This window comes from Monocercomonoides exilis (assembly GCF_001643675.1).
Source record: "Monocercomonoides exilis strain PA203 chromosome Unknown scaffold29-1213020, whole genome shotgun sequence".
NCBI lineage: Eukaryota > Preaxostyla > Oxymonadida > Polymastigidae > Monocercomonoides > Monocercomonoides exilis.
This window is the reverse complement of record NW_027150574.1, coordinates 374791-402277: the sequence shown is the minus strand read 5'-3', so window position 1 is coordinate 402277 and position 27487 is coordinate 374791. Positions and strand designations below refer to the sequence as shown.

Here is a 27487-nt window from a genome sequence, read left to right as displayed (position 1 = left end):
TCCTCATCCTTCCTCTTTCTTCTGCTTCTTCTTCCGTTTTTTCTCCTTCTTCCATCACTTCAATTTCTTCTTCTTTCTTTTCTTCTTTTCCTCTTCCAATTCACCAAAACACTCTCCATTCATTTATCCTTATCCTTCTCTCCCAACACCCCACCTTCCACTTGACCTCACATCTCAGCTGCCTCCTCCTTTCTCTCTTTTCTCCTCTCTCTCCTGTACTGTGCCTGTATCACAGCAATGATCAGCTCTTTTGCTCTATCAACAACAGTCATCTGTGAATGATAAATGAGAAACAAAGAGACAGAGAGAAAACTGCGAAATGGGATGAGGGAGTGGAGAGAGAGGGGAAGAGAAAGAGAAGAAGAAGAAGAGGAAGAAGAAGAAAATGATGAAGTTGATGATGATGCTGATGATGATGAAATTTCCATGTTTTCATCTTTTTCTCCTTCTCTTTTATTTTCTCCTCCTCCTCCTCTTCTCCTCTTTCTTCTTCTCCTTCTCCTCCTCTTCCTCTTTATTAAATGACTTCTTCTTTTTCGTGTTTTTCGTCTTCTTCTTTTTCTTCATCTTTCAAATTCTTCCATCGCAGTAATTTTCCACTTTATGGAAAGAATAAGAAATTCAGTCAGAAGTTCCTCTTCTACATCTTCATTAAGATAAAGAATCCACATGACTTCCAAATGCTTCAAAAGAACTTAGTACTTCGTTGAATACGGAGATATAGAAGTATAAAGTGGAAAAGGGAAAGTAAGGATTTTCAACTGTTATTTCATCGAATTTCTTCCACATTATTAATTCATTTCCTTCGTCTTCTCGTTCGTTCTCAGCGAGCAAAAATTGAAGGAATATTGATAGAATGGATGAATTGCCTTTATGTTGGAACAAATTTTCAAGCGGATTTGGAAGAATAATTTTTGGAGGATCGGTTCATAAGCTGTCAGCCAAGATATTCAAATGCAGTTATTTTTTGAAGAAAAAGCAGCAGAAAATTGAGGGAAAGAACCATTTTTGATGGGTGCAATTTAAGGTGCAGCTGAAGAAGATGGAATCATCAAATTTGTGATTTATGAAATCTTTTAAATGAGGAAGAGATTGACTGAAAAGAAGCGGAAATCAAATGATAATCTTGCATTTTTTCTAATTACTTGATTCCATTTCGAATATTGAGGGAGGAGAAAAGATATTGTGATTTATAAATCTTGACTTTTTTCAACCTGAAATCTTTTTTGCATTCAAATTGCAAGACGAGTTTGGAGAGAGAGAAAAAAAATTACGTAGTGGTTATGAAGAGAAAAAACAGAGTTTATAAATAACCCTTCAAGTTATTGAATGATAAAATGGTTGAAACGATAAGAGAAGAAGAGTCAAAAGCGTTGTTCAATTTATTTATTCTTCAATTTCAAAATAATTTCCTCTCATTCTTCCGCATTAAAATTTGTGTTTGATTTCTTTAAAAAACAGTCAGATATTCATGCGAAGTCTATTTGATATTAAAAATAACTTTTCAAAATGCATGATTGAAATGTAGGCTCAACTTTATTTTTTTCCCCGATTTTTCGAAATAATCGATTTATAAAACAAGAAAATAAAAATTCAAAAAAAAAAATTCACTCTTCCGGTTCTTCTTTTTCTTCTCCCTCAATAATTTCTAGTTTGGAATGTTTTGTTTCAACAACTTCAGCAACTGCTTGAGTCTCATCTGCGCCTTTTCCAGAAGAAACACCAGAAGTTGTATCATCACTTGCTGTGGAAGGTGTTATTTCTTGTATTGTCTTTTTCTCTTCTTCCACTTCTTTCTCTTTCACTTCTTCATTTTCTGCCTCTTCTACTTGACCATCTTCATCTTCTTGATGTGCGTCTTCCTCTACTTCCTCTACTTCAAGCTCTTCTTCTTCTGGATGAGAAAATTCAAACACTGGAGACATCGCAGCATCCATATCATCTTCCTCCTCTTCTTCTTTCTCCTCCTCTCCAAATTGGCCATGAAATTCTTCCACAGCAGCTGTGCTATTTTCTTTTTTCGCTTTTCCGTGTACTAATTGAGAAGCTTTTTCTTTTTTCCCCATTTGAATTTGACTTTTTGGTTTTTCAGTTGTTTTCTTAGGAGAATGCTTATCTCCTATTTTTGATGATATGGATGATCCTTTCGCTGAATTTGATGCTTGAGATAGCGGAGAAATAGGCGATGCCAATGGTTGCATCACATTCATTGGTGCGAGTGAAGATTGTTGATGTAACGCATGCATTTGGCGGAGCTGTAGCAATAACTTTTGTGATTCTGCTTTGTGAATTTCAGTCTCTAGACTTTCTTGAAGATCAATTGATTGATCAAACTGTATTAAGAGCATGTTTGCAATAAAACAAATATTAAAAAAATATAATAGAGGAAAGAGGAAAGAAGCAAATTGAATAATTATACCTCCCTTTTCTCTTTTTCAAGCTGTTGAAGCTGGTTGTTCTAAAAGTTCAAAATATATTACATAAATAAAAAAACTCGAAATAATCTAACATTTCAGTCAAACCAAAGTACTTGTTCTTGACTTTAAAAATGCATCAATTTCCTTTCCGATTGCATTGACTATTAATACAATGAAACAACAAACACAGAAAAAAAAGAGAAACCATTTTGTTGAACAACAGGAATTGCTGACATGACGATTGGTGATGTGTAATCTTCATTTTCATCAATTTTTCTAATTTGATTTGAAATTGTTTTAACCTTTGGTACAGTTTTCCCAACATGACGCTACTCGCCATTTTTTTTTAAAAAAAAAAAAGAAAGAAAGAACCGTAACAGTTAATATTATATCTGGTATTCAATTCTAATCAAACATCAAATATTGGTGCCATGTCTTTTGCAGTTTTCATGGCATAATCATTGTTATATGTTAAAATCAGTGATAATATTTGTTTGAATTCTGGCAAATACAATTTTCAAAATTCATCAAAAATTCATTGCATGCAAGATATGAATTCTACAACAAACCCTTTCCCACTTCTCCATAAGATAGTTCCATTGCAAAAATCAACAATGTATTTTGATCAATGCCAATATGAAATTTGTTTTGATCTTTTCATTCTGAAAATTTACGAACGACAGCATGTCTTTGGTTGACGAAAGCGCTTATCATCGTTTATATTTGATAGATACTCAATTGTTTGGACCCGAAGCAGTTGGCTCTTATATTTTGGTGTGCATTCAAAATTCATTTAATCCTTGTTCTTTTTTTAGTTTGTGTAATTCATTTTGAAATTAATTACCAAAATAAAAACATACAGATATCAAAGCAAACTGGAAAGGCTGCAATCATTGAAGATAGCGTAAGTTGCGGTCTGAAATACATTATGGATGGTTTGAAGACTGCAGAACTAAAGCCAGAAGACGTGCAGTATCTGATGGTTACGCACATTCATCTTGATCATGCAGGATGTTCTGGAAGTCTGATGAAACTTCTTCCAAATGCAACTTTTGTTTGTCACCAAAGAGGGGCTCGCCACATGGCAGATCCAACTGCACTTGTTGCAGGTGCAAAAGCTGTTTATGGAGAAGAATTTTTTAATAAGAATTATGGAATTGTTGAGCCCGTTCCCAATGAAAAGATTCATAGCATCACTGCAACACCAGAAACTTTCACGTTAGGCGAGGGTTGCGAACTTCGAGTCGAGCAAACTATGGGGCACGCTCCTCATCATGTTTTTATCACGTTGTGGACGCCTTCAAATGAAGAAGATAGCAAATCAGAAAAGTTGTGCCGAGGATTGTTCTGTGGTGATAACTTTTTTGCAGAATATCCATTCTTTCGAGATGGAGGAAGAAAATCAAAAGTTTGCCATTTCCATTCCTTTCGCTGAACAATTTTTTTTTCACATTAAACTGTTCTTGTGCTCCTTTAAGCATATTCTCTTATATACGTCTCCTCCGCAATTTGATCCAGATTCATGGCATAAAGCAGCCGATCGTGTTGGAGTTCTGCATCCTCAGCTGATATATTTGACTCATTTTGGGGTTGTTGATTATGAAGACTGGATGCCAGGTGAAGTTCATAAGAAACTGGTGTGATTATTTTTCACTTTTCATATTTAATAAATCAATTTTTTGTAAAGGATGAACTTGTCGCACTTCTTCCTCCTGATGGAGATGATGCAACTTCTTCTGCCACACCTTCTTCTCCCTCAGTTGTATACAACGCTGATTATTTTGAACAAAAACTTGTTCCAATCATCACAACACCTGAGACACGAACACAACCAGTTTTACAAAGTGATATAAAAGTTTTAGCAAAAGGTATTGAATCACTGTATCTTTACAGGCAAAAAATGAAGGCAAAGGCTGCTGAAGAAAAGAAATAGATTGTTATTTAAGTTATTATTTTTTTATCTATTTTACATCTTTCTTTGATAAAAAATAAGTATGTATCCATTTAAACTTTTTCATTATTTTCTCAAAAATGAATATCTTCCAATAAAAATTTAAAAATAAATTTGCTATGCTCTAAAAAAGGCTTGAAAAGAGATTAGATTCAAATGAAAAAAATATAACAATTAAGAAAATAATAAATGAAAATAAAAAAAGCAAATTCATGTATCAATAGCAAATACAAGTTTAATAAAAAGAATATAACTTTGCTCTAAAGGCATAAAAGCCATATTAACATTATCCAAAATTATTTTATGCTCCTTGGATAATTGCCGCTTCATTCTCAAAAACGATTTCTGGAGCGGTATAAAACTTTCTCTCAAGTTGAATCTTCATTGGTCCTTCTGCATTGCTTTGACGATGTTGGATTCTTGCTTTTTGCACAATTACGGAGAGGTCTTCTCCAACTGGAATTTCTTCCTCTTCTGGAACTTCTTCGCACAACGCTAATGATGCAAAAATATATAAGATTGCGAGCATTCTAATTTTCTAGTAAAAAGATTTTCAAAATTTCTCTTCAAATAAAGAATAACAAAACTCAAATAATGATCTTTCACCATTATAGTAGTTAAAAGTATAATAAATTCTTTTGGAGAGAGAAACGTTCTCTCTCATTCTTTTGGGAATTGTTCGCAAATTGAATTTGATTTATAATAGCTACAATTTTATCAATAACCTTGTTGATTCAATAATTCAGAAATGCGCGCTGCTGTGAGAAAAATTATTGTTGATGGAAGTTTAGAAGCATTTCGAGAAATAATAGAAAAAAATATTGAAGAAATTAATCAACAAGATGACCTTGGATGGTGTCTTGTTCATGAATGTGTCGAAGCAATGCGCTTTGATTTGCTTGAGACTCTTGGAGAACTTGGTGCAGACATGACCGTGAAGACAAGTTTGCGGTAAATGCTTTTGTGCAATCATTCATTCGTTTTTATCATATGTTATTTTATCAGTGTCTGACGGAGAAACAATTGCCCATTGCATTTTGAGATTAACTTTGAATGCAGATTATTTTTTAGCTTCTGGTTCAGCTAATTCTGATGTACTTAAGGTTGCATGATATTATTATGTTTTATGATGTTAATTTTAACTTTTATTTACAGGGATTGGAGATTTGCTCTCGTTATGGATGTTCTTTAGATGAACCAGATGATGAAGGAGAATCTGTTTGTTACTTTTTTTATGACATTTTTGAAAGTTTGAAATTCATCTATGATACAGCCAATTCACATAGCTGCTAGATATGGTCTTGCTGAAGAACTGAAGTGTTTGGTGAGATTAAAGGCAGATATCACACGAAAAGATGGAAGGAGAGGTTGGACATGCCTTCATCATGCTCTTGCAGGTCCAGCACATAAAAGAAAAGAAATGTGCAACCTTATCATCTCATTGAACCAAAAATTGGTCAACATTCCAGACAACCAAGGAAGGTTTATTTGTTTTATTTGAACAATAAAAAAGTTCATTTCTTCTTTTTTTTTAAACGATACGGAATGTTTTTCTCTAACTACATTAAAATTGCTCATTTTGTGCAAATTTTTTATTTCAAATAGGCTGCCTTTGCATTATGTCTGTGTTGGTTTGGACAGCCTGTCTTCTCTTATACCAACAGCGCCCAGTGCAGAAGCTCTCCGTGCAGCTGAGTATGCAACGACTTAGCCGTCAAAGATCATCTCACTTAAGAAATTCTTCTTCTTCTTCTTTTTATTTTTTTAATTGTATTTATGAAACTTTATTAATTTATTTATTTATTTTTTTATTCAATTGATTTTTGACATTCTTTTTGAACGTATTATTTCTGTTATGTTTGCTCCATTTTGTGGACTTTCCTTCAACAGACCAGGCATGGCGGACGAGGAGCCTCTGGACTTTGCATCGCTCGGCCTTCAGACAGCTGCCTCACTCAGCACATCATTGTCTTCCCGTTCTTCTATTTCATCATCATCTTCTTCTTCATTAACATCTTCTTCTTCTTCTTCCTCTTCTTCCTCTTCCAATCTCTTTGAATCTTCTGCCGACGCTGCCTCTTTCCTCCTCCAGCACGGCAGCCGTCTCAGTCAGCGCGACGCCGACGGCTGCAGTCCTCTCCATCTGAGTGTGTCCTTCAAAGCAGCAGACGTGTCTCGTCTCTTGCTGAGCAGTGGGGCAGACCCCGATGGCATAGGCAGAGAAATAAGACCAGATGGCTCCGTTTCAGTGGGGGTGCTGAGAATACAGGCAGAAAATGGCTTAACAGCAAATTCTTCTTCTATTTCTGGTTCTTCTTCTTCTTCTTCTTCTATTGCTCCTATTCCTTCTCCATTGACACTCGCTCTCCTCACCAGGCAATTTGACGTGGCTGCTGACATCATCCGATGCGGTGCCTCTCTTCGACTCACTTCTCCTCTTCCATTTGTAATTTCATCTTCCTCTTCTTCCTCTTCTTCATCTGTTTCTGCTTCAGGAAGCAACATCAGCGGCAGCACCTCCCTCAAAGCAACGATTCGGGGTTTCCACTTCAATCCTTTATTCGAAGGGAACTCTGATGGCACGTATTTGGACTGGATAAGAGCGCTGCAGACGGATGGCGAGCAGATTTTGAGGGGAATTGACGAGACTAACTGCGACATGACGTATGATGCGTTCTTTGTGGATGAAGGAGATGAGAAGAGGAAGGAGAAAAATGAGAATAAAATGGGTTCTGTTAGAAGCGGAGATAAAGGAGATGCTTCAAGTGATGGTGAATCAGGGAAAAACGAATGTCAAAATAATCAGACAGCAACTGAAGGAAAAGAGCATCCATTGCACAAGTTCAAGCACCAGCCAAAAGCAGACTCGAGAAGCGATTCCAAAGAAATCTCGGAGAAATCGGAGAAATTCGACAAGGCCGGAGGAGAAGCATACAACCTGCACAATCATCCGCTGAGGACGTCGCAGCTGAGCGAGTGGGCTGTTCCTTCTCCGCTTTTGTGGCTGATTCCGCAGTTCATGAAAATTCATCCAAGCATCATCAGGGGAAGAAAGGAAGAAGGGAAAAGAGGATCGGGTTTTTCTGCTTCATCATCATCATCTTCTTCTTCTTCACCCTCAAAAGACCACCGAACTACAGATGACAAAGCAGATGAGAGAGCAAAACTCGACTTCGAATCCGCAGACGGCACAAAACCGTTCAAAAACCTGCCTCCAAAGGACATCTGGCCAGTGAATGCAGAAGCATTTGAGGGGAATTTCTATTCTGTCCATCCGCTTCTGAGTGAAATCCCGTTTCTCCCTTCGCTTTTTGACCACTTCATCACTTCCACTGCCACATCGCTTAACCCGTCGCTCAATCTGAACGCTTCTTCTGGTTCGCTTTCTTCTTCGTCTTCCTCCTCCTCCTCCTCATCATCATCATCTTCTTCTTCTTCTCTTTCTCCTTCCTCCTCCTCTTCTTCTTCTTCTTCACTCTCTTCCTCCTCTGCCTCTCTTTCTCCCTTTGACCAGCCGCAGCTTCGGCTTCCTCCACTTCCCCCTCTCTTTTGTGTGGAATTGTCAGTCATTCATCTTTTGGCTCTGTGCAGTGATGATGAAGGCTTGAAGACAGTGGTAGAGGCAGTGATTGGAAGGCAAAGAGAAGAAGAAGAGGAAGAAGAAGAAGAAATGAAAGAAGGGGAGAAGGAGGAGAACAAAGGACTTGGTGAAGAAGAGAAAGAGAAAGAAAATGAATTGAATGGATTTGCAGTTGTTGATGGAGGTGATATTGAACAAACTTCTAATGTTACACAGACAAGTGATATAACAACACCAACTACTTCCTCTTCTTCCTCCTCCTCCTCCTCTTCTTCTTCTTCTCTTTCTCCTTCACCCCTCTTCACTTCATCCACATTTTCTGCTGTTCCTTCGCTTTCTCGCATTCTCAATGAACTCCATCCGCTTCCATTTCACATCGCCTCTTTCCTCGGCTATTCCTATTTCTGCCTCTCTTTGATTGAATGCGGAGCTTTTCCACACGTCCCGTTTTCATTTGAGGTATTTTTCTTCTTCTTTTTATTTTTTTTGCTTAATTTTATCTTTATTTATGAATAAAACAAACAATTATTTCTATTTTTATTCGATTTATTTACTCATTTTAAATTTTTTTTTCAATTCTTCTTCCTCTTCTTCTCCTTCTTCTTCTCTATCAGATTGCATCAGAAGGCCGCAGTCCCTTCGAAGACGACGAGCGGCGGGCAGAGCGGATGCATGGCTATGGCGCATACAGCGAGAAAGGAGTAGGACATTCTGTCAACTCTTCCTCTTCCACTTCTTCATTGGCAGCTGTATCTTCTTCCTCTTCTTCTTCCTCTTCTCCTTCTTTTTCAATCGGAGCCAATGAAAAAGGGCTGGCTGGTTTTCTCCCGCTGCATTTGGCATCTTCCCAGGGACATGTGGATGTTGTGTGCGATCTCATGAAGCACATGGCTAATCAGGATATTCTCGTCCCCGCCAGAGTGAAACGAATGAAGATGGTCACAGAAGACGGCAGCGCTTTTGGTGCTTCTTCTTCTTCCTCTTCTTCTTCTAATTCTTCTCATTCATCTGGCTCCTCTTCAAACACACAGCCAGATGTGAATGAAGAGCCCCGTGTCACTTTTGTGGCGGAGACGTGTATTGTCACAGAAGCCCTGTCATTCTCCACACTTTTATCAGCACAAGGCGGTCTGCACAAACAGAACATCCTCCACTACATTGTTCACAGAGGAAGCATCGATGGCCTTGTGAATGTGCTGGAAGAGATCAGCAACTTCATCATTGGGGCAGAGCTGAAGAAGAACGGCAAAGCAGGAGAGCTGGAGGGAGGGTCTGGAGCAGACGAGGAGCATGCGTTTGCAGGGAATGAGTTCAAAGAGCTCACACAGACCGTCGATGAGCTGGTTGCCTCGTGCTGCGATGTGCCTAATGCAGCCGGAGAAACACCGCTCTTCCTGGCGCTTAGGCTGCGATATATCTTGTGCTTCAACCAGCTGCTGGTGTGTTCAGCAGCAGTCGATACGGCCAATGCGAAAGGTCTGACGCTGTTTCATCTGTGTGCGATGCACACGGCACATGATGGAGAAGACGGGGAAGTGGGAGAAGGAGGAGAAGGAGGAGGAGGTGAATCTGGTGAGAAGCTGGCAGATAAAGGAGATGGGAGCAGTGAGGGATATTCGATGACTCCTTCCTCTTCTTCTGCGTCTATTGTTCCCTCTGCCTCTTCCTCTTCTATTGCTTCTGCGGGTGCTGGTGCTGCAACAAGAGATGGATTATCTGGAGGCTCATCATCGTCATCATCAGGCACACGAAGGAAGACATCACCAATCACCCAGGCATTTCTCGGACAGCTGTTCAGTGCAGGTGCTCCCATCGACAACGAAGACGCAACAGGAGCTACTCCTCTTCTGCTCGCCTGCCGCTTCTGTGCAACAGACGTGGCCTTCTTCCTGATTGGGGCTGGTGCACGCATCAACATATCAGACAAGCAGGGGAACACAGTCTTGCATGAAGCTTGTCGGTCTGGTTCGTTCAAGATTGTGGAGCGGCTGTTCAACAGCCTCGGCAGCAACACATTCACTGCGCTGCACTACAGAAACCAGCTGGGGCAGATCCCACTCCATTTGGCGGTGTCTTGCACACTGAGTGAAGGAAGAAGGCAGACAGCTCATTCGCCGAAGAAGAAGGCGCTGCGGAATAGACAAGGTGAGGAGCAGATGCTGAAGGGGAGAGGAGGAAGGAGAGGGAGAAGAAGCAAGAACATTGGAAGAAGACAAGGAAAGTTTGGGAGAAGGAGCATAGATGACGACAAATACGATGGGCAATATGGAGAAGGCAAACACCGCAGCCGGCAGCGGTTTCTGACAGACGGCTCTCCCTCTGCACCGATTGTGTTTGCAGATGCCTCCACGTCAGCCAGCGTCACCTCGTCTGTGCCGTCCACAGTGACACCCACTCCGATTTTCCGGCTGGTTTCTCTGCTTTTGCACCATCAGTCAGATCCGAATGCGATCGATGTGGCTGGATGGACTCCGCTGCACTGTGCGTGTGCGACACACGGATGCCCAGCTCAATCAAATGTGTATTTCACAGCGAAGGAGGATGAGGGGAACTTGGAGGTGGAGGAGCAGAAGGGGAGTGCTGGGGGAGGGAGAGATGGAGGAGGAGGAGGAGGAGATGAAGGGAGGGTGGTGATGTATGCGGCAGATGATGAGGATGAGGAAGAAGGAGAAGAGAACGGAGAAGAAGAAGGGGAGGAGTATGAAGAATACGAAGAATACGAAGAGGAAGATGAAGAGTACGAAGAAGCCAGTGGTGAAGGAGGAAGCATTGATGAGGAGGCACAAGAAGGGGCTGATATTTACAACAGAGCAGGGGCAGGATACGACGATGAAGTCGAGGCAGGTGATGGTGAGTCCAGAAAATTTGGCTTGAGTTCTGCTCGAATGAGTGATTTGAGAGACGAAGGTGAGCAAAATCAGTCGCGTTTGCTGTATGATGAGAAAGGGAGCAAGCATTTGAGTGTGGGGAGTGCGGGCGGAGAAGGAGGGGAAGGGCAGGTGAAGGTGCGGATGGGCATTGTGGAGCTGCTGCTGTCGTATGGGGCACACCCGCTCATCCCGTCGAAGGACAACAAGACTCCGTTCGATCTGCTTTGGAATATTTCTGACAGGAAGAATATGGCTGGTTTGTGAATGAAGAATGAAATGCGCGTTTAAGGAGAGAGATTGAGAGTGTTTCTTTCTTTCTTTCTTTCTTTTTCAATACAAAATTGTAATCTTTTGGTACAATTTTTCTTTTGAATATTGTTTTCTTCATTTTATCATTTTTTTCTCATTTTTTTTTCCTTTTATTACAAACGCATCGCATTCATTTTCTATCTTCCTCCCAGAAATTGCCCTGCAATACACTCCCAAATGCCCTGTGCTTCCTCCTCTGGTGCCTCCTCCTTCTTCCGTCAACTGCTGTTCCTTCTGCAAAGAGCGCTTTGGGCTGTTCAACAAGCGGCGCATCTGTCGGGTTTGCCAACGGGCGATCTGCTCGAAGAATCCAAACTGCTCTGCCAAGCAGCCTATCCCTCTCCTCATCTTCGGCATCACCACCCCTCAAATCCTCTGCACCCTCTGCGCTTCTGTCCACTCCCTGTTTGTCGATGAGCGCACTGTCAATTCGCTGTACGGCTGCTCTCCTCCTGAAGACACACACCGCAAAAAGAAATCCTCGCACAAACGGACTTTGTACACATTGATTGTTGAGGCTGCTCAAAAATCTAATAGAGAGTAATCTGAAATGTTGTTTGCATTGCAGAAATTTTTTTGATTGTATTTGCATTTCTAATAAACTAATTTTATTTTCTAATTGTGTTTTTGTTGTGTATTTTCAATTCAAAACTTTTTATTTTTTTTTTTCCATCATTATCCCTTTTAGAGTCATATATTGCATTATTGCTTTATTTTTCAAAGAAATATTTAAATAAATTTCAACGCAATAATAATGTACAATATATTTTTTGAAATGAAAATGTTAAATGTTTGTCACTCCCTTGTTCCAATCTATATCGAACATAACACTCTGCTCTGGTTGTTCGGGGAAATAGCCTTGATATGGTTCACAACCTTCCATTTTCATTCTTTTCTTCATTTGAAAATTACATGTATCCATACATTGAAGCTGATCATTCAAGCAATCAAAAGATTTCACGCTGATGCAACTCTTCATGCAATCTTCCTGGAAATTTCAAAATGAAAACAGTACACAATTTTTAGGTTAATGATGCACACATGCTGATTTTTATCGCTCTCATCAGAACATTGCGGCTTGCATTTTGAATAAGTTCCATTAAAACATAAACCTAAACCAGCCTGAATTTTTTGGATTAAAAAATAGACAAAAACAATGCATCAGTGCTAAAACAAACATTACACTCCACTGAACATTGTTGAACAATTTGAGTGGCTTCTTGTCGAACATCAAAGCAATGAATTTCATGGTCTTCTTGTTCATTGCAAAATACATAAGATGAAAAGGCAAATAAAAACACTTGCAGCATGATAATTATATTTAAATATTAATGTTGTTATGGTTATTTTCAAAAGCTCGTCGAAAATGTCATGTCATTTCTTTTGAAAAATTGCATCATTATGGAAATCGATCAATATAGATCCATCCCATAGGAAAATGACTTCTGTCTGTGAAGAATCCCATCCCCTTGAATACAAATGGACGTTGTATTTTAAGAAGCCTGCATCACAGTTTAAAGGCTCGTCTTCAACCACAACAAAGGATGAATGGAGTGCACTTTACACAGAGATTTGCACAGTTGGAACTGTTGAACAATATTGGACGTGTGCTGCAATTAAAAAATTGTTTTCATAATAATATTTTTTTAAACGTCATGTTGATTGTTTTTATTACTGTATTTGTGGGATGATTTGATATTTATGTTAGAATGTGTCACAACATTCCAAAACCTTCAATGCTCCCAGCAAGAACAACGTATTATTTTTTTAAAGATGGAATCAAACCCGCATGGGAAGATCCTATGAATGAAGGAGGTGGACAGGTTGATCTCAAAAGTTCAAAAAAGACATATTCAATCAATAGCGAAATTATATTTTTTGATTTATTGCTTCTGACAATTGGAAATCAACTTCCTTTTACCGAATTTATTTGTGGAATTGGATTTAATAAAACAAAGGATTTGATTGAGATATGGACAAAAAAGGATTCTCCGAATGAGAAGTTGAAAGATTCAATTTTTGATAAAATAAATGAAATGCTGAAACTGAGGGAACTACCACCATTGGAAAGCGAAGTAATATCATATTACGTTAGAAAAGGAAAATGAGTTAGTTATTTTAGTTTATATTCACTGTCATTTATTTGGTTTTATAGAATACCCTTTCTAACACATATGAATTTTTGCAAAAATTAAGCATTAAATTCATAATGTTTATTACAAAGCTAATGAAGGGCAAATTTTTCTTTTCATGATTTCCTTTTGCTTCATCATTTGTTTTTCTAATGATTGATGCAATTTTGCATGTTTTTTTGAAATAGAAAAGTTACATTTTGATTCATTACAACATAATAAATAAATAAATTCGCAGAAACTGAAAAAGCATTTTTGTAAAGTTGATTTGAATACAAAATACAAATTTGAGATGAATAATTTGAGAATAACTCAAAAACATAAATATATGAAAAAACTTATTTTGCCTCAAGAAAGACCAGCTTGTTGGAGTTTCAATGTGAGTTGCTGAATGCGCACATCCTTCAATCGTATACTTTGTTCAAGCCTCCGAGTCTTTGTTTCAAGAATCTTCATAAAAAAAAAAAAAAAAAAAAAAAAAAAAAAAAAAAAAAAAAAAAAAAAAAAAAAAAAAAAACGTCAAATGTTATTAATAATAAAACAAAACGATTTTTGATTGTTTAAAACAGAATAAAAATATTTAAAAAAAATTAAATAAAAAAGAAAAAAAAACTATTCAGACCTCTATGGTTTCCTTCAATCCTTGAATTATTTGATCTTTTTCTGCAAGCATATGCTCTGCCATTTTGAGGTATTCCTCGCTTACGGCTGGAGCAGCTTTTTGTTGTGAGGTGGCCGGTTGAAGATGATCTCTCACTAAAATGTTTAATAATTAGATTAACAGTCCAAAAAGAAAGAAAGAAAGACAGATAATTCAATTTTAAAAATAATTTATATGCAAAAAAAGAGTGTTTTTAAACAACATTCAATGAAATTAATAAACCTTCTTCTTTGACTGGAGCAGCAAAAGCTTGTTTTGGTGAAATGTATTCTTTGTTTTCTTCATATTGATCTGATTGGTCAGCGGAACCATCTGCAGCATCACTTCTGGACGCTTTGTGACTTGTTTGAGGTGATCCGCTAGCTAAATTAAGAAAAGACATTTTCATAGAAAATCGTCAAATAAAAGATACAAACTGCGAGAGTCTCGATGTTGATCAATCTAAGTTGAAATAAACGAACATAAAAATTAAATTTAATTAAACAATCATAGAAGTTATTAATACTTTCTGTTTTAATTCTGAAAGGGCCCACTCGATCGCACCAACCTTACATAAAGCGATGTTTTCAATATCTTCCATTGAAAATGTAAAACCGAAGTGTTTTTTGAGAACTTTCGCTGAATAAATAATAATCATTTATTAAAATACAAATGCTATCATAACAAAAAAATAGATTTTTGCAAACTATTCAGAGTTTTCCAGTTGTCGATTTTTTTCGATGTTGAATTTGCAGCGGGATAATTGTGCAGCTCAACGTATTTTGGATAAAAATGAGCAATTACTTCTGCCATCATCACTATAGTGATTTTAATTTTTTATTAAAAGATACAAAAATGTGATGAACCAAATAAAATTTTTAAAAATACTCATTTCTTCATACAGCAATCACTAAAATCACGAGCAATATTCTTTTTTACTCTTGACAGCTCCACTTGGTCAACCCAATCGTATATCACAGAAAGAGTATCTGGATCAAGATTATATTTTGCTGGAAGTGATTGAGAAGCCATTTGAATGCGAAAAACAACTAATGACGGGCAAGATCTTTTATTGAAATGATAAAAAAATACGAAATGAAATAAAAAAGCATGAACAAAAAATTATGTGAAACATCACGAAAAGTAATAATTGAGCTAATCCTGAAAGTTTCTCGGAATAAACTCTACACATAAAAACAAATTTTTATTATGAAAAAATAAGCAATAAATAATGTAAATTAATAATATAGTATTTCTAAACATCAGTTAAAAACTGAAAATAGTGTGAACAAAATGTTCAAGCTGGTTTTTGCGAAGAAGAATTTATCATTTCGTCCATCTGACTCAAAAGTGAATCTTGAGGCTCAGCTACAATGTAACTTTTATCATAACTTTGTTTTGGTTTTTCTTGCACATGCTTCTTCTTTCTGATGATGGTAATCTCCTTCAAGATCGACGGGATGGGGATTTGCGCTACCATCTTACGGCGCTCTTCAATCACATCAAACGGCTCAGAATCTGTGTCGCTCTCAGTGTCACTGCTAAACTCATCAAAGCCAGGTGAGCTTGTGCTTTCTTCTAATAGATCGTCTTCATCGTCTTCATCGTCATCATCTTCATCATCGCTTTCAGATGAGCCATCTTCCCATTCATCATCATTATTGCTATCTTCTTCTTCTCCTCTGCCTTCCCTATTTGAACCATCACCTTCGTAATCACTTTCACAAGAACCTCCTTTTCTCTTGCTGCTGCTCCCCGATTTCTTATATTTCTGAGAACGCAGCAGCGGAACGCCATCTAATTCTCCTGTGTTCAAGTTCAGTGTGATGCCACGTTTTGGCTTTTTCTTGGACTTTCTGGCAGCCGAGTGGAGTTCTGGTGCAGAGGAAGAGCCGTTCTTCTCGAGCACAATGCGGAAGAGGATCATCACGAAGTCCAGGAAGATCAAAATGAGCACAAGAAAGAGGAACCCCAATGACACTTCATAGCGAGCCACAATCGACAGAAGGAGTGTGAATGCGCGGAAGGCAAAAGCGAGCAGGTCAACAAGCACAAACACGAAGCGCGGGATGCGCCGGATGAACAGCCAGAAATACGAGCGCCCTTTTGCTGATGACATAATGCTGTCTGAATAGAACCCCATCCCGAAGGGAGTCAGAAGCAGAATGTGAAGCAGAGTCTGGATATAAAAAGTGGTGTGTGTGGTTTTGGACATCAGAGAGAAAACAAGAAACCAGAAAGAGAAAGAGATGACGAGATACAAAACAACATTCACTGGTGCGTTGGAGGCAGCAAGACACAGACGAAGGAGGTTGAGTGTCAGCGAAATCAGACAGTACACAAACAGCCGAGCCATCCAAAAGAAGGACTCTTCCATTGGCTCTGTTTGGGACACGCTGAGGAAAATAGGGTAAATGAGGAAAAAAAATAATAGAAATGTTTGAAAGGAATTATAATTATGATGATGATGATAATAATGAAAAGTGGAATATATTAAAAAGAAGAAGAAGAAGAAGAATTTTCATTTGAGATTGAAATAATGAAGCCAAAGCATACTGTGTAGTGCTAATTGTCGACAAAAAAGAAGCGATCACAAAAGTCAGCGACAAAATCGATGCGATGAATGACAGCACGTTGATGAACGAGATGTTCTGCTGGGCGATAAGGAGCATGTACCCTTGCACAACAATCGTCGGGATCGACTCAACCAGCGCCCTGATCACTTTAATTGACGCAAATGTTGACTGGTGCACAGCATCTTTCTTCCCAACAGGCTCTGCGATGGTGTCCCAGTTCCCCTTTGTGCGCATAATGAGGCGTACTGTGTCAACCACATAGCCCACAACCAGCAAATACAGCAGCGACATCCAGGGCTCCTTGTGCTGCTTTGTGCGACTGATGGCGAAGTGGTCGAGGGCAGCGCAGAAAAGACCCAGCATCACAAATCCAGCAAGCAGCCAGCCGGGAACTGTCTGGCCGTGATATATGTACTCGATCGATGACATTACACTCTGGGAAATTTGGGTTGTGTTTAGAAATAGAAAAAGACAGATAAAGAAAAAGAAATAAAAATAGAACAAAAATAAGAAAGTTAAGTTAAAAATTAACATTCAAAGATCATAAAGTTCCAAATAAAATGAAAAGTTTATTAAGAATATGAAAGTTTATTGGGGGAAAAAAAATTCAATTTTAATACAACAAACCATTCCTGTGCTAATCAGCGAGAAAAGCAGCTGCCCCACAAGAAAGAGCAAGCCTGTAACGATATAGCCATGAAACGCTTTGTACTTCAGTGCAGAAAACTTGCCGACTGATTCGTGCTTCAAACACACGATTTCTCGAGATGACTTCATTCCTCTTCCGTATTTCGCATCCAGCGCTTGTGGGATAAACACCTCAAGCGCATCTTCGCCCATTTCTGTTATTTACACGTGAATGAGGATTAAAAAGGAGGGAGGAAAAATAAAAATTGTTTGATAATTCACAAGATAATTATTGAGAACAAAAAATATTTTTCTATTTCAAAAAAAAAACACAAAAAATTTTTTTCAGATAAAGAATCTCCTCAATTTTTGTTTGGATAAATTTTTATTTCTAATTTCACAACAAAATGTTTAGAACCATTAAAAATGTTATCCCATTAAGGAGGAAGCATTCAATTTGGTCAATCATTATATATTTCGCAACAAACCTGTGCATATCAGTGTTTCGATGGAAGTATTTGTCAAAAGAAACTCACAAAACACTTCGGCTGAGTTTTTGGAGACTTTGTTTTCTGTCAAGCAAGTTTGACACAACAACAGAAGCATCAACAACAAATAAAATAAATAAATTAAATTATTAATAAATAAATAAATAAATAAATAAATAAATAATTATCAAGATATCCGATAAATTTTCTGAATTTTAACAGCATACGAGATATGTCCAATGACACAATAAAGTCGGTTTTGCTGATTACAATTCCAAGTGCAATTAGCGACAAGTCGTCAAGAAACGTGTCTATGTTAATGGTTAAATGAATGAATTACGGAAAAATTGGAACCACAAATCATTCCCCACGTAAAAGATCAGAATTAACGAAGATGTCCAAAAGTAATGTATCAAAAAAGAAAGAAATCGACATGAAATTTTAAAAATTAAAAATAAATTTTTATACTGCTTATGTTTAAACTTTTTATCTGTGAAGATGAAAGAACATTCAAAAGGGAAATCATTGCGGAATGACCAATGTAATTATGTGATATATCAAGTGCATTAAGTGAAGAACAAAATTTCAAAATGCGCGTAAGACAGAATATTCCTTTTGTTGTTGCGTTGATCCCAGAAATTCGTAGTTCTCTCAAACTGGAATGAGGAAGAACTTGACATAAACACAGAAGTCCATAGTTGCCAAGAGGATTCCTATCCAAAATTATTGTTCCCAATTTCGTTTTCTTGTCAATAAGCAACCTGCTTAATACTTTGCATCCAGGAGTAAAGTCATATTGAACTGTTGGAGGATTTGATGTATAAATTCCAAGTTGATTTCCACTGAGATCTAAATATCTCAAATTTCTAAATTTGTTTTCTAATATTAATATTAGCAGTGCCATAATTGAATCATCATCAAGGCTGAAAAAGAAAATTATCAAATGAGTCAGAATTTTATTATTGAAGCAAGCCTGCAATCGGAAAGCGACAATGCATTCAGTTTGGATTTTGGACAAAATAGAGATGACATTTGCTGAATCTCAAGCAATGTTAAAGGAACATGACTAATTTTTAGCTGTGTTACAAATCTACAATTTTCAAATGCCTTACAGATATTTTGCATGATGTAAGCGCTCATTCCTAAAGGTGATCCGCTTGAGTTTAGTGAATATACAACACAATTTACAGAACGATTCGAATTTAATGTTTGTTCAAGAACTTCAACAGCGGATTCATGTTGTATGGCTGTTAAAAGAAAAATTGAACGTATATGAATTAAGTTATGTTTTTAAAAAAATATGTTTATTTCAAAGGTAACCAAGACACACTCAGAACTTTCTTGCTAAGAAGCATAACACATAACGAAATAAGTATTTGAACCTTAATGATTTTCTTGAAGTCAAAATTTAGAATCAGAATAACTTGAACAATCAAAAAATTATATCAAAAAATGTTTTCTGACATTCAGTCGCCAACGTTTATTGTAATTATGTTAAGTTTCAGTTTTTCATTCAATTGTTTTTTTTTTCTTTTTTTTTTTTTTTTTTTTTTTTTTTTTTTTTTTTTTTGAAAAATTGTTTCTGTCTGTTGCTAATCAACAACCACCACAAATTTTGCAATTTTTGTCATGGTGAAAATCATGTATATGGGTGATAATTTTTAAAATCATATAATTTCAATTTGATATTTCGACTTAAAAATTTGTTTCGAACATTAAGAATGTGCGCTGAAAAGGAAAAAAGCAATTTCGTTGATATTTTTTCTCTTGCATTTGTCTCAGGCATTAGCTTATGGAACAATAATTATAATTTTCTCATTTGTTTGAAAAAATATTTTTCAAAAAACATTGGACGACTTTTTTTATAAATACCACGAAAAAAGATATAATTTCATAAGTAATCACCCATATTAACAACAAAATTAAATAAGTCAACAACAGAGTTCATCAATGTTTGGAAGACATATGAAGAGATATGAAAAAATGCAAATATTTTCAATGATCGTACCCAATTTTTTTTATTTTTATCTCCATTGAAATAGATTATGACAGAAGAAACTTCGCCGAATAAAAAGAATTTTAAGGTTATTAGAAAAAGAAAACTCAACATTTAGCATTTGCCATTTTTCTTAACTCTTCTGTCAACCAGGTTATATCTCGCCCAAATTTCTGTTCTCAATCAAGAAAATTAACTGAAATGGAATATATTACATTTTCGAGCATTATTTTTAATACCAGTGAAATCTCACATGTGAGAACAGTGATCTGATGATATTATGAATTTCTTTTCTGAAACACAAAATAAAGTTTGTGCAAAAAATACCTGACAAGATCGATTTCACAATAACTGCAATAGAAATAATTCTGACGATTTTCCATAAAATATATCTCATCAATACAAACTCATTTGAGAAACGAGACTTTAATGACTTCCTCGATTGTGCTCGAAAAAAACTATTTTTTTTGGTCTCGGAGAAACACAAAATCCTATTTCTCTGTTATTTTGGAAATAATTTTTTCCGAGCACAAATAAAGCTGAAGTGAAGTCTTGTTTTTCAAATGAGTTTGTATTGGTGAGATATATTTTGAGGAAAATTGCCAGAATTATTCCTATTACAGTTATTGTGAAATCGATCTTGTCCGGTATTTTTATGCACAAACTGAACATCGAAAAAAACTTGAGATAAACACATTTCCTTAAAAGAGATCTTTATAAATACGATATCACTAATTTGTCAATCATTATTATGTGTAATCACTCACATCAGAATATTTTTTGAAACCGAAAATGTCTTGTTACCACTTTGAAAGAAAACTTTTTTTTATAACTTTGGCGAAAAGTCACATTTAAAAAAGGATAAAAATTTTCATTTTGCAAAAGCATGTGAAGTGTGTGCTAATTAACATTATATCATGATTTAAGTTATATAAAATAATTATTTTTTCTTTTTGTGGAACAAGAAGTTCAATAATACTGATAAAGTGAATTTTCGATGGATTGTCCACTTCAAAATAGCATTATAAAAAGATAGATAATTTATTGAATATATCAAAAAACAAAACGTAAATCAAAGTGACATACAGTAATTTTTATTATAAAGTGCGCTAGTGTATTTTGTGTACGTCAGTGTTTTTCTTTCTTTGTTTTTTTTTTTTTGAAGCTGAAAAGGTAAATTTGATCTTTTTATCAAAAGAAAATTAATAATCGATATTTCAAAAAACATTTCGAAGATTTTTTAATTTTAAAACTTCTTTTAACCATAATTTAAGTTTTTTGCAAACAAAATGGAAAATGATCTTTTTGATGTGGATGAATTGGGGCAATTGCACGTTATGCCAGCAAAGAAAGCCGATCAATCAAAAAATTTAGTTAATCAGACGCAAACTTTTTCAACCAGTTCGAATTTTTCTAATTGTTTCAATATGTTATTTCCATCTTTTAAATACAGAAATTGATAAGTTTGCAGAAACAGTTTTCGGCTATGTTGAATACGTTGACAAGATGGCACAACAGACGGAACAAGAAAAGACAAAAGTGTGGATCCTTTTCGAAAAGTTTTTTTATTAATAAACAATTTTTTAACTCAGGCAATGGGTTTCAGAAATATTCTTGCTAGCGAATCAGAATATCGCACAAGGAGAAAATTTGAATTAGAAGCTTTGCTTATGGATAGAAACACTGAATTACAACGTCTTAAAGCTGAATTAGATTCACTAATCAAATTGGAGGCTGAACAACAGCAGATGATTCAAGCATTAGCGGCTATGGAACCGTTGCCAACAGGTCAATGATCGTTTTTGAATCACACTTCACAATGTGTAAGTTCCATTCCACATCATGATTTTTCTTCGTCTTATCAGCCATTTCACGAAATTTGTAATGTTTTTAGTAAAAATTCCATTTCTTTTTCATACGCATCTGTGCGTCTTGGAAGCAAAACGATATTCATAAACTTATTTATTGTTGAATTTCCCTTACTTTTATTAATGATCCATGAAAAAATGGTTTTCTTTTCAAATATCGCGCAATGAGGCGGCACTTATTATTTTGCTTTTGCAATATTCTATAGTATTTGTTATATGGTGCGTGAAACATTTGTCAAGGGATTATTATATGTTCAGCTTTCAATTAGACAAAAAATGTCATGTTTCAACATTATCCTGTGCTTTCCCTCAATCGCTAAATATCTTTTCTGATGAAGACCATATAAATGCTTCTTATCTACGTGACCTCGCGAGTACGTCTTTGGAAGCTTCAAGCTTATCCTCCTGCGTTCCACATTTTAAAAGTTTTCAGCTTCCTATAAATTCAAAACAGATTCAAGTTTGTGAAGATGAAGAGATTATGAAACAAAATTTTGCGAATAGTGAATTTCTGAATGAGTCTATTGGTTCATATTCAATTATTATTGTAAATGATTCAAAAAAATGCAAAAAAAGTTATAATAACGGAAGCTTACACAATACAAATTCAAATCCAAATAGAATTTTCTTTGTTCATATCCCACAGAATGTTGATGTCAAGGATGTTCCATCTTTAATATTGAATGATCTTTCGGGAAAAATTATTGTTCCAAGAATTGGAAAAAATGACATTGGGTTGCAACAACAACACTTTGCTCTTCATTTAGTGCATGATACCTTACCTTTTGAAGGACAGAGTCGCAGCAATGAAGAGTTCAAAAAATGTTTGTTAAACTGTTTCATGGAATTTTTTTAAATTTTGTTGCAGTTTTAGTTGAATCGTTTCCAATTCTTTCTCAATTAACTAATTTAGATGTCACTGTTGATCATCAATTTATGATGCAGAACGATATTTTGTTCAAAATGCAACGGGGGCGTTCCACTGTTAACGAAAAAAATCTTCCTTCTGTTGTGAACGAAAAAGAAATATCCGATGGATTTGTTGGAGTAGTTCTTCGACATATACTAATTTACTTTGACACAAAAATGCACAGCAAGAACAATTTAACGAACGATCACAATTATTTAAATAACGTCGAGGCATTTAATGTAAATCAGTGGGGAAGTGTTCTTAAACTTAATATAAATTCTCACAGCCTCCATACGCCTTTCAACAATTCTTTGCTTACAAAAGAAGACAACCAAACAATTTCAAGAAATTTTAACAAGATAATTCGTGCTCAATTGGGATTGTCAGTAACCGTATGAACTTTTAATACTTTTTAATAGTCTTTATTTTTGAATTTTCTCATGATCGATTGGGGACATTCATCTCTCCACCATTTTCAAAATTAGGATGCACCTTTGGCTGATTGGGAAAGCGACCTTCTTCTTCTTTCGAGAATTAGGTATTTGCATGAATTTTGCGTAAATGCTTTGTCAATTGTTAAATCGCAGGAACCCTTTTTTCAAGATCGGGCCGATTATTTAGCTCTTCGAAAACGACTATTGCCTTTGGGCATATCCTATCTAAACAAGGGAATTGCTCTTGCTTCTTTCTCAGAAGATCAACCAACCAACAATCGGATATTTGATGCTCTTGAAGCATTTACTCAATCTGCACTTATCTTTGAGCGATTGACAAACGACGAATCTGCCTCACCCAGAACGCCTGCTCCTTCCGATCACTTGTTTGCGCTCTATGCCCCGTTGCTTATTCCAATCGTATTTGCACCAATTGCAAGATTCATTTCAGTTTTAAAGCAAAAGCTGGATTCTAAGAAAAAACAACAAAAAAACGTTTCGAGCTCAATTCATGTTGAACACCAAAGTGAATGCATAAAAGCCAATAAAGAGAAATGAACGCAAATCACGTTAACAATTCGTAACATTAGGATTCAATTTCCCATAACGTTGAAACGAAACATGTAAAAATAAATTTTCAACTCAACACACCCACTTCAAATATCTCATGAATTTTTTTGAATATTGTTTTCAGTTAAATAAAACTTCACAAGCAACATATCAACAGTTTTGATTCCTTTTATTCGCTCATGTAATCGTCATACACGATTTACTCTTTCTTCTCTCCTTCACCAAGCGCTTTAAGAAGACTCCCGAGAAGGCCAGAAGCTCCAAAACGGAATTTTGCTGATGTTGCCCATCCTTCTCCCATAATCTTATCGGCAAGTTCAAGATATTTCGCAGCATCTTCTGCTGTTCGAACACCACCTGCGGCTTTGAATCCAACGCGATCTTTTACGCCTTTATCGGAAATTGTTTTCATCATAATTTCTGCACTTTCAAGAGTTGCATTAACAGCAACTTTTCCAGTAGACGTTTTAATAAAGTCTGCTCCTGCGTCAATAGAAATTTCAGAAGCTTTTCTTATCAATGCAGGATCTTTCAGTTCTCCAGACTCAATGATCACTTTCAAATGAATCTTTGCGGCTTCGCAAGCTTCTTTGCATGCTTTGACAAGTTCAAAACCAACTTTTTCATCTCCAGCAATTAAAGATTTATAGGGGAATACGACATCGACTTCGTCAGCTCCATAAGCAATTGAGGCACGAGTTTCGGCGAGAGCAATTTCAACGTCTGGATTTCCGTGAGGGAAGTTAGTAACAGTTGCAACTTTAATTTCTGGAGTTCCTTGCTCGCGAAGGGTTTTCTTTGCGATGGGAACAAAACGAGGATACACACAAACTGCAGCAGTATTTCCATATGGACTTTTTGCTTGTTTGCATAATGAAATCACTTTTTCATCAGTGTCATTATCGTTCAATGTTGTCAAATCCATAACATGCAAAGCTCTTAATGCAAGCGGTTTAATGTCTGTCATTGTGTATTTAGAAATTTAATCAAAAATTATCTTGATCAGAATAACCACAACCTAGAAAAGCAAAAATGAAATAACCTAATTAATCTCATAAAAATGTAATTTTAACTTTTTGTTTCGGTAAAAATGTTTGATAAAAATAAAATCAGAAAATGTTAAATATTATAGCATAAAGACAAAAAAGTGAAGTGATAAATTACATCATTCTCATATCAACAAGCAGAAGCGATGATGAAGATACAACCATGAGCCAATAGTCATCCGGACTCCATGAAAGGTCATTTACTTCTCCAACATCAGAAATTACTGCTATGTGCTTCCCATCCTAGAAGAATGCAAATAAATATCATTACCACATTTTTATTTTGTAGAAAGTATTGAACATATTTTGCAGCAATTTTTTCACAGAAATATTCAAAAAAAAAAAATTACAGTTTAAAAAGGAGAAGAAGAAGGATAAATAATATGACAAACATTAACGGACCACAGCTGAACAACATTGTCCATCGAGGCAGTTGCCAATATTTTGCCATCGTGGCTGAACGCAAGAGTATGAACAGGCTCGCTAAGCAATTCGAAAAGAAAAAAATTTTTAAATTAGCAAATAAATTTATTCACAAAAAAATAAATAAAAATATAAAATAAAAATACACAGGCACAAACGGAATAACCAAAATAAAACTAAAATCAATAAGCTTAATAATAAAAATAATCATAATAATAAAACCCCAATCCATCAACCATCAACCATCAACCACCACCTCCACTTCCTCCCCTCAACAACTACACATACTGATGCCCTTCGAACGAGTACAGTTTTGTGGCAGTGCTGCAGTCCCACAGAGAGACCGAGCAGTCGAAGCACGACGTGACCAGCCTCAGAGGCATGTTCGGATTGGCTGTGCCTTTCCCAGTGGGCGTCCATCGCACAACATACACAGGCTTAGAATGGCGGAGCGTCTGCAAGGGAATAGCGTACTTCTTTGTCTTGGAGGAGGAAGAAGAGGAAGAAGATGTTAATGTTGATGATGATGGCATTGAAGAAGAAGAAGAAGAAGAAGATAAAGTCGAAGCTGAGAGTGTCAGTCTGTCTAATTCTGACTTCACATCAGCTCCAGCTCCAACACCACTCACAACATCAACACCAGAAACACCAGAAATACCACCAGTTCCCTCACACGGCGCAATCCCCGTGAATCTGGGGATGTCCGGGTGCCAAATGCAGACAGTAGCGTCGTCTGACCCAGTGGCCAGGTACTCTCCCGAGGCATTCCACTTGACGCTGTTGACTTCTCCTGTGTGTCCTGTGAACAAGGCAACGGGGGAAGGGCAGCCGATGTGGAAGAGGTCAGCCGTGCCTCTTGCAGAGGACGTGGAGAAGGAGTAGTCGTCGCGCCAGTCGAAGTCCATCAGAGCAGAGCGCTGCGAGTCGATGACGTGGAGGAGCACAGCGTTGTCGGAGCGGGAGGCCATCTCGACAGCGACGGGGGATGAAATGAAGGAGGGGTGCAGCTTGCCGGTAAAATCGGAGAGGCCTGGTGTGTGTGATAGGGGTGTGGAAGAAGAAGAGGAGGAGGAGAAAGAGGAAGAGGAGGCAGAAGAAGAAGAAGAAGAAGAAGAAGAAGAAGATGTCAAGGATGTCAAAGATGAGAGAGAAGAAGGTTCAACAAGAGGAGAAGAGGAAGAGGAAGAGGAAGAGGAAGAAGATGTTGATGTGGTGTTGCCAAATGCCCAGATGGCGCAGAATGAGTCTGTTGAGCCAGACATAAGGAGATTGCTGGCCTTGTTGAACTTCAACGACATCACTGGCTCAGACATCGGACAAGTGTGTGCAATCTCGTTTCCTGTGGATGAATTAGAGTATGATGGAAATGGTGGATGTTATATTTATAAAAAAAGAAAACATAAAATTAAATAAAAATTAAAAATAACAAAAAAGATAAGATAAAATTATAACAACCATAAAATTCATTATTAAAAAAAAAAAAAAATCATTTTCCAAAAGATAAAATGACGAATAGACAACACATACCATTTAACCCAAAGATGGTTGCTTTGCCGTCAAACCCGCCCATTGCCAGCTTTTCTCCGTCGCTCGACCAATCGACTGTTGCCAGCCCGTTCATCTGAGACGCTCCATTGCTTTTGACTTTCAGCAGGGTTGTGGTGATGCCTGAATCTTGTGGTGCCTTCATAATGACACTTGTGCTTTGAGACGAGCTGGCTGATGAACGCTTTTCTCTGACATCCAGTATGTTATCTGTTACATTAGGCAGCTTTCCTACTCTTCCTGGTGCTGTTGAGAAGCACGCACTCAAGTTCCAAATGCGGCAGTCTCCATTCGAATCACAGGTAGCTGCATAGCCCTTGTGGATTTTGCTCCACCCACAGCCGGTTGTCTCACCAGATGTTCCAATCAACTTTAATTGCCTTTCAGGAATAATTTTGATCCCTTCTAAAGTAACCATAGTTAACGGTAATGGTTTTTTAATGTCTGATGAGCTTGCAGATGATCCTGATTTTGCCAATATTGGTGTTATTGATGTGCATGATGATGAATCGTTATTCTGATCTTGTTGTCTTGTTCGTCGACAAATCCTATCTTCTCCAACAGCAGGTCCCTTTTTAACTATTTCTACAGCTGAAATAACCGACGGCATTAAAGGATCGCTTTTAAATGGTCTCGTTCCAGCAACTTTGCATCTATGTTTCTTCAGTAATGAAAAAGGCTCTGGGCATATTATTTCCGTACCATCCTTTCAAAAAAATAGAGTAGTTATTAAAAAGAAATTTAAATAAAAATTGTCAAAAAGTGGTATTCAAAATCAACATTTTTTACTAAAAATATAAAAAATGACAGCACACCTTTTTAATATGAGTTTCAATTTCTGTAAAGTGAAGGCCTTTTTGAATTAATTCAATCAATCGACCTGAATCTGCATCAATTTCACCAAAATTAACAGATAGGACAAGGGATTCGTTTGCAAAAGCAAAAGCTGAGTGAGCATAGCCTGTAAAGAACATTAAATTCATATATTCATTATCTAACATATTGATAAAAATAGTCTTTGCATGCCATTTTCAACTAGATACCGATAAATCAAATAATTAAGCTCATCTGCAAGAAGTTCGGTCATGGCAAAAAATTCAAGTAA

The 27487-nt window shown here is 36.7% G+C and overlaps 11 protein-coding genes across 11 annotated transcripts; 5 read left to right on the top strand and 6 right to left on the bottom strand.

Annotated features, from left to right (window-relative positions):
• Positions 1–1466: 1466 nt before the first annotated feature.
• On the bottom strand, positions 1467–3047 carry MONOS_7466 (uncharacterized protein). Its single transcript, XM_067877793.1, has 6 exons — positions 2987–3047; positions 2833–2918; positions 2623–2746; positions 2523–2578; positions 2420–2458; positions 1467–2333 (listed from the first exon to the last, which is right to left on the bottom strand). The coding sequence occupies exons 1-6, from the start codon at positions 3015–3017 to the stop codon at positions 1608–1610; spliced, it is 1062 nt and encodes a 353-aa protein (XP_067725345.1). The 5' UTR covers positions 3018–3047; the 3' UTR covers positions 1467–1607.
• Positions 3048–3050: 3 nt separating this feature from the next.
• On the top strand, positions 3051–4424 carry MONOS_7467 (putative beta-lactamase domain-containing protein). The gene is made up of 4 exons (XM_067877794.1): positions 3051–3191; positions 3280–3825; positions 3896–4054; positions 4105–4424. Exons 1-4 carry the CDS (start codon positions 3102–3104, stop codon positions 4348–4350), a joined length of 1041 nt encoding a protein of 346 aa, XP_067725344.1. The 5' UTR covers positions 3051–3101; the 3' UTR covers positions 4351–4424.
• A 692-nt stretch (positions 4425–5116) lies between these two features.
• On the top strand, positions 5117–11879 carry MONOS_7468 (uncharacterized protein; the record flags this gene model as incomplete). The annotated part of the gene is made up of 8 exons (XM_067877795.1): positions 5117–5312; positions 5374–5471; positions 5524–5586; positions 5642–5850; positions 5974–6063; positions 6259–8407; positions 8563–11074; positions 11280–11879. 8 exons carry the CDS (start codon positions 5117–5119, stop codon positions 11669–11671), a joined length of 5709 nt encoding a protein of 1902 aa, XP_067725343.1. The 3' UTR covers positions 11672–11879.
• MONOS_7469 (uncharacterized protein) lies at positions 11778–12528 on the bottom strand. The gene is made up of 3 exons (XM_067877796.1): positions 12306–12528; positions 12169–12249; positions 11778–12115 (listed from the first exon to the last, which is right to left on the bottom strand). Exons 1-3 carry the CDS (start codon positions 12435–12437, stop codon positions 11912–11914), a joined length of 417 nt encoding a protein of 138 aa, XP_067725342.1. The 5' UTR covers positions 12438–12528; the 3' UTR covers positions 11778–11911.
• Positions 12529–12557: 29 nt separating this feature from the next.
• On the top strand, positions 12558–13496 carry MONOS_7470 (putative eukaryotic translation initiation factor 4E). Its single transcript, XM_067877798.1, has 2 exons — positions 12558–12732; positions 12836–13496. The coding sequence occupies exons 1-2, from the start codon at positions 12566–12568 to the stop codon at positions 13233–13235; spliced, it is 567 nt and encodes a 188-aa protein (XP_067725341.1). The 5' UTR covers positions 12558–12565; the 3' UTR covers positions 13236–13496.
• MONOS_7471 (putative Calponin homology domain) lies at positions 13491–14956 on the bottom strand. The gene is made up of 7 exons (XM_067877799.1): positions 14802–14956; positions 14607–14717; positions 14426–14538; positions 14337–14361; positions 14143–14283; positions 13882–14015; positions 13491–13709 (listed from the first exon to the last, which is right to left on the bottom strand). Exons 1-7 carry the CDS (start codon positions 14929–14931, stop codon positions 13608–13610), a joined length of 756 nt encoding a protein of 251 aa, XP_067725340.1. The 5' UTR covers positions 14932–14956; the 3' UTR covers positions 13491–13607.
• On the bottom strand, positions 14950–18959 carry MONOS_7472 (uncharacterized protein). Its single transcript, XM_067877800.1, has 8 exons — positions 18921–18959; positions 18564–18837; positions 18059–18513; positions 17818–17901; positions 17591–17674; positions 17103–17317; positions 16456–16910; positions 14950–16295 (listed from the first exon to the last, which is right to left on the bottom strand). The coding sequence occupies exons 1-8, from the start codon at positions 18943–18945 to the stop codon at positions 15197–15199; spliced, it is 2691 nt and encodes an 896-aa protein (XP_067725339.1). The 5' UTR covers positions 18946–18959; the 3' UTR covers positions 14950–15196.
• A 1916-nt stretch (positions 18960–20875) lies between these two features.
• On the top strand, positions 20876–21557 carry MONOS_7473 (putative intraflagellar transport protein 20; the record flags this gene model as incomplete). Its single annotated transcript, XM_067877801.1, has 3 exons — positions 20876–20987; positions 21040–21125; positions 21179–21557. The coding sequence occupies 3 exons, from the start codon at positions 20876–20878 to the stop codon at positions 21380–21382; spliced, it is 402 nt and encodes a 133-aa protein (XP_067725338.1). The 3' UTR covers positions 21383–21557.
• A 624-nt stretch (positions 21558–22181) lies between these two features.
• Positions 22182–23515, top strand: MONOS_17752 (uncharacterized protein). Its single transcript, XM_067870703.1, has 3 exons — positions 22182–22278; positions 22323–22756; positions 22850–23515. The coding sequence occupies exons 2-3, from the start codon at positions 22391–22393 to the stop codon at positions 23354–23356; spliced, it is 873 nt and encodes a 290-aa protein (XP_067725337.1). The 5' UTR covers positions 22182–22278; positions 22323–22390; the 3' UTR covers positions 23357–23515.
• MONOS_7474 (deoxyribose-phosphate aldolase) lies at positions 23295–24377 on the bottom strand. Its single transcript, XM_067877802.1, has one exon. It carries the CDS (start codon positions 24333–24335, stop codon positions 23568–23570), a length of 768 nt encoding a protein of 255 aa, XP_067725336.1. The 5' UTR covers positions 24336–24377; the 3' UTR covers positions 23295–23567.
• Positions 24378–24420: 43 nt separating this feature from the next.
• Positions 24421–27469, bottom strand: MONOS_7475 (putative WD40 repeat; the record flags this gene model as incomplete). The annotated part of the gene is made up of 6 exons (XM_067877803.1): positions 24421–24657; positions 24807–24897; positions 25126–26176; positions 26365–27088; positions 27198–27343; positions 27409–27469. 6 exons carry the CDS (start codon positions 27467–27469, stop codon positions 24529–24531), a joined length of 2202 nt encoding a protein of 733 aa, XP_067725335.1. The 3' UTR covers positions 24421–24528.
• Positions 27470–27487: the final 18 nt, after the last annotated feature.

Bases quoted from the DNA above. Each gene is read 5' to 3' on its own strand.
- MONOS_7466 (XM_067877793.1), bottom strand. From the start codon at position 3,017: ATGGAACTATCTTATGGAGAAGTGGGAAAGG. The intron at 2,459-2,522 runs GTTTGACTGAAA...TTGAACTTTTAG, and splicing joins AGTCAAGAACAAGTACTTTG to AACAACCAGCTTCAACAGCT. The intron at 2,334-2,419 runs GTATAATTATTC...CTCTTAATACAG, and splicing joins TTGAAAAAGAGAAAAGGGAG to TTTGATCAATCAATTGATCT.
- MONOS_7467 (XM_067877794.1), top strand. From the start codon at position 3,102: ATGTCTTTGGTTGACGAAAGCGCTTATCATCGTTTATATTTGATAGAT. The intron at 3,192-3,279 runs GTGTGCATTCAA...AAAAACATACAG, and splicing joins CAGTTGGCTCTTATATTTTG to ATATCAAAGCAAACTGGAAA. The intron at 3,826-3,895 runs GTTTGCCATTTC...TGCTCCTTTAAG, and splicing joins ATGGAGGAAGAAAATCAAAA to CATATTCTCTTATATACGTC.
- MONOS_7469 (XM_067877796.1), bottom strand. From the start codon at position 12,437: ATGCTGCAAGTGTTTTTATTTGCCTTTTCATCTTATGTATTTTGCAAT. The intron at 12,250-12,305 runs GTTTGTTTTAGC...CAAAAAATTCAG, and splicing joins AATGTTCAGTGGAGTGTAAT to GCTGGTTTAGGTTTATGTTT. The intron at 12,116-12,168 runs GTGTGCATCATT...TGAAATTTCCAG, and splicing joins AGAGCGATAAAAATCAGCAT to GAAGATTGCATGAAGAGTTG.
- MONOS_7470 (XM_067877798.1), top strand. From the start codon at position 12,566: ATGACTTCTGTCTGTGAAGAATCCCATCCCCTTGAATACAAATGGACG. The intron at 12,733-12,835 runs GTGTGCTGCAAT...TATTTATGTTAG, and splicing joins ACTGTTGAACAATATTGGAC to AATGTGTCACAACATTCCAA.
- MONOS_7471 (XM_067877799.1), bottom strand. From the start codon at position 14,931: ATGGCTTCTCAATCACTTCCAGCAAAATATAATCTTGATCCAGATACT. The intron at 14,016-14,142 runs GTTTATTAATTT...TAAACATTTTAG, and splicing joins TGCTCCAGTCAAAGAAGAAG to TGAGAGATCATCTTCAACCG. The intron at 13,710-13,881 runs GTCTGAATAGTT...TTTTTTATGAAG, and splicing joins GATTGAAGGAAACCATAGAG to ATTCTTGAAACAAAGACTCG.
- MONOS_7472 (XM_067877800.1), bottom strand. From the start codon at position 18,945: ATGCTTCTTAGCAAGAAAGTTCTGA. The intron at 18,514-18,563 runs GCTTGCTTCAAT...TTTCTTTTTCAG, and splicing joins TTGTCGCTTTCCGATTGCAG to CCTTGATGATGATTCAATTA. The intron at 16,911-17,102 runs GTTTGTTGTATT...CAAATTTCCCAG, and splicing joins CGCTGATTAGCACAGGAATG to AGTGTAATGTCATCGATCGA.
- MONOS_17752 (XM_067870703.1), top strand. From the start codon at position 22,391: ATGATGCAGAACGATATTTTGTTCAAAATGCAACGGGGGCGTTCCACT. The intron at 22,757-22,849 runs GTATGAACTTTT...TTTCAAAATTAG, and splicing joins AATTGGGATTGTCAGTAACC to GATGCACCTTTGGCTGATTG.
- MONOS_7474 (XM_067877802.1), bottom strand. From the start codon at position 24,335: ATGACAGACATTAAACCGCTTGCATTAAGAGCTTTGCATGTTATGGAT.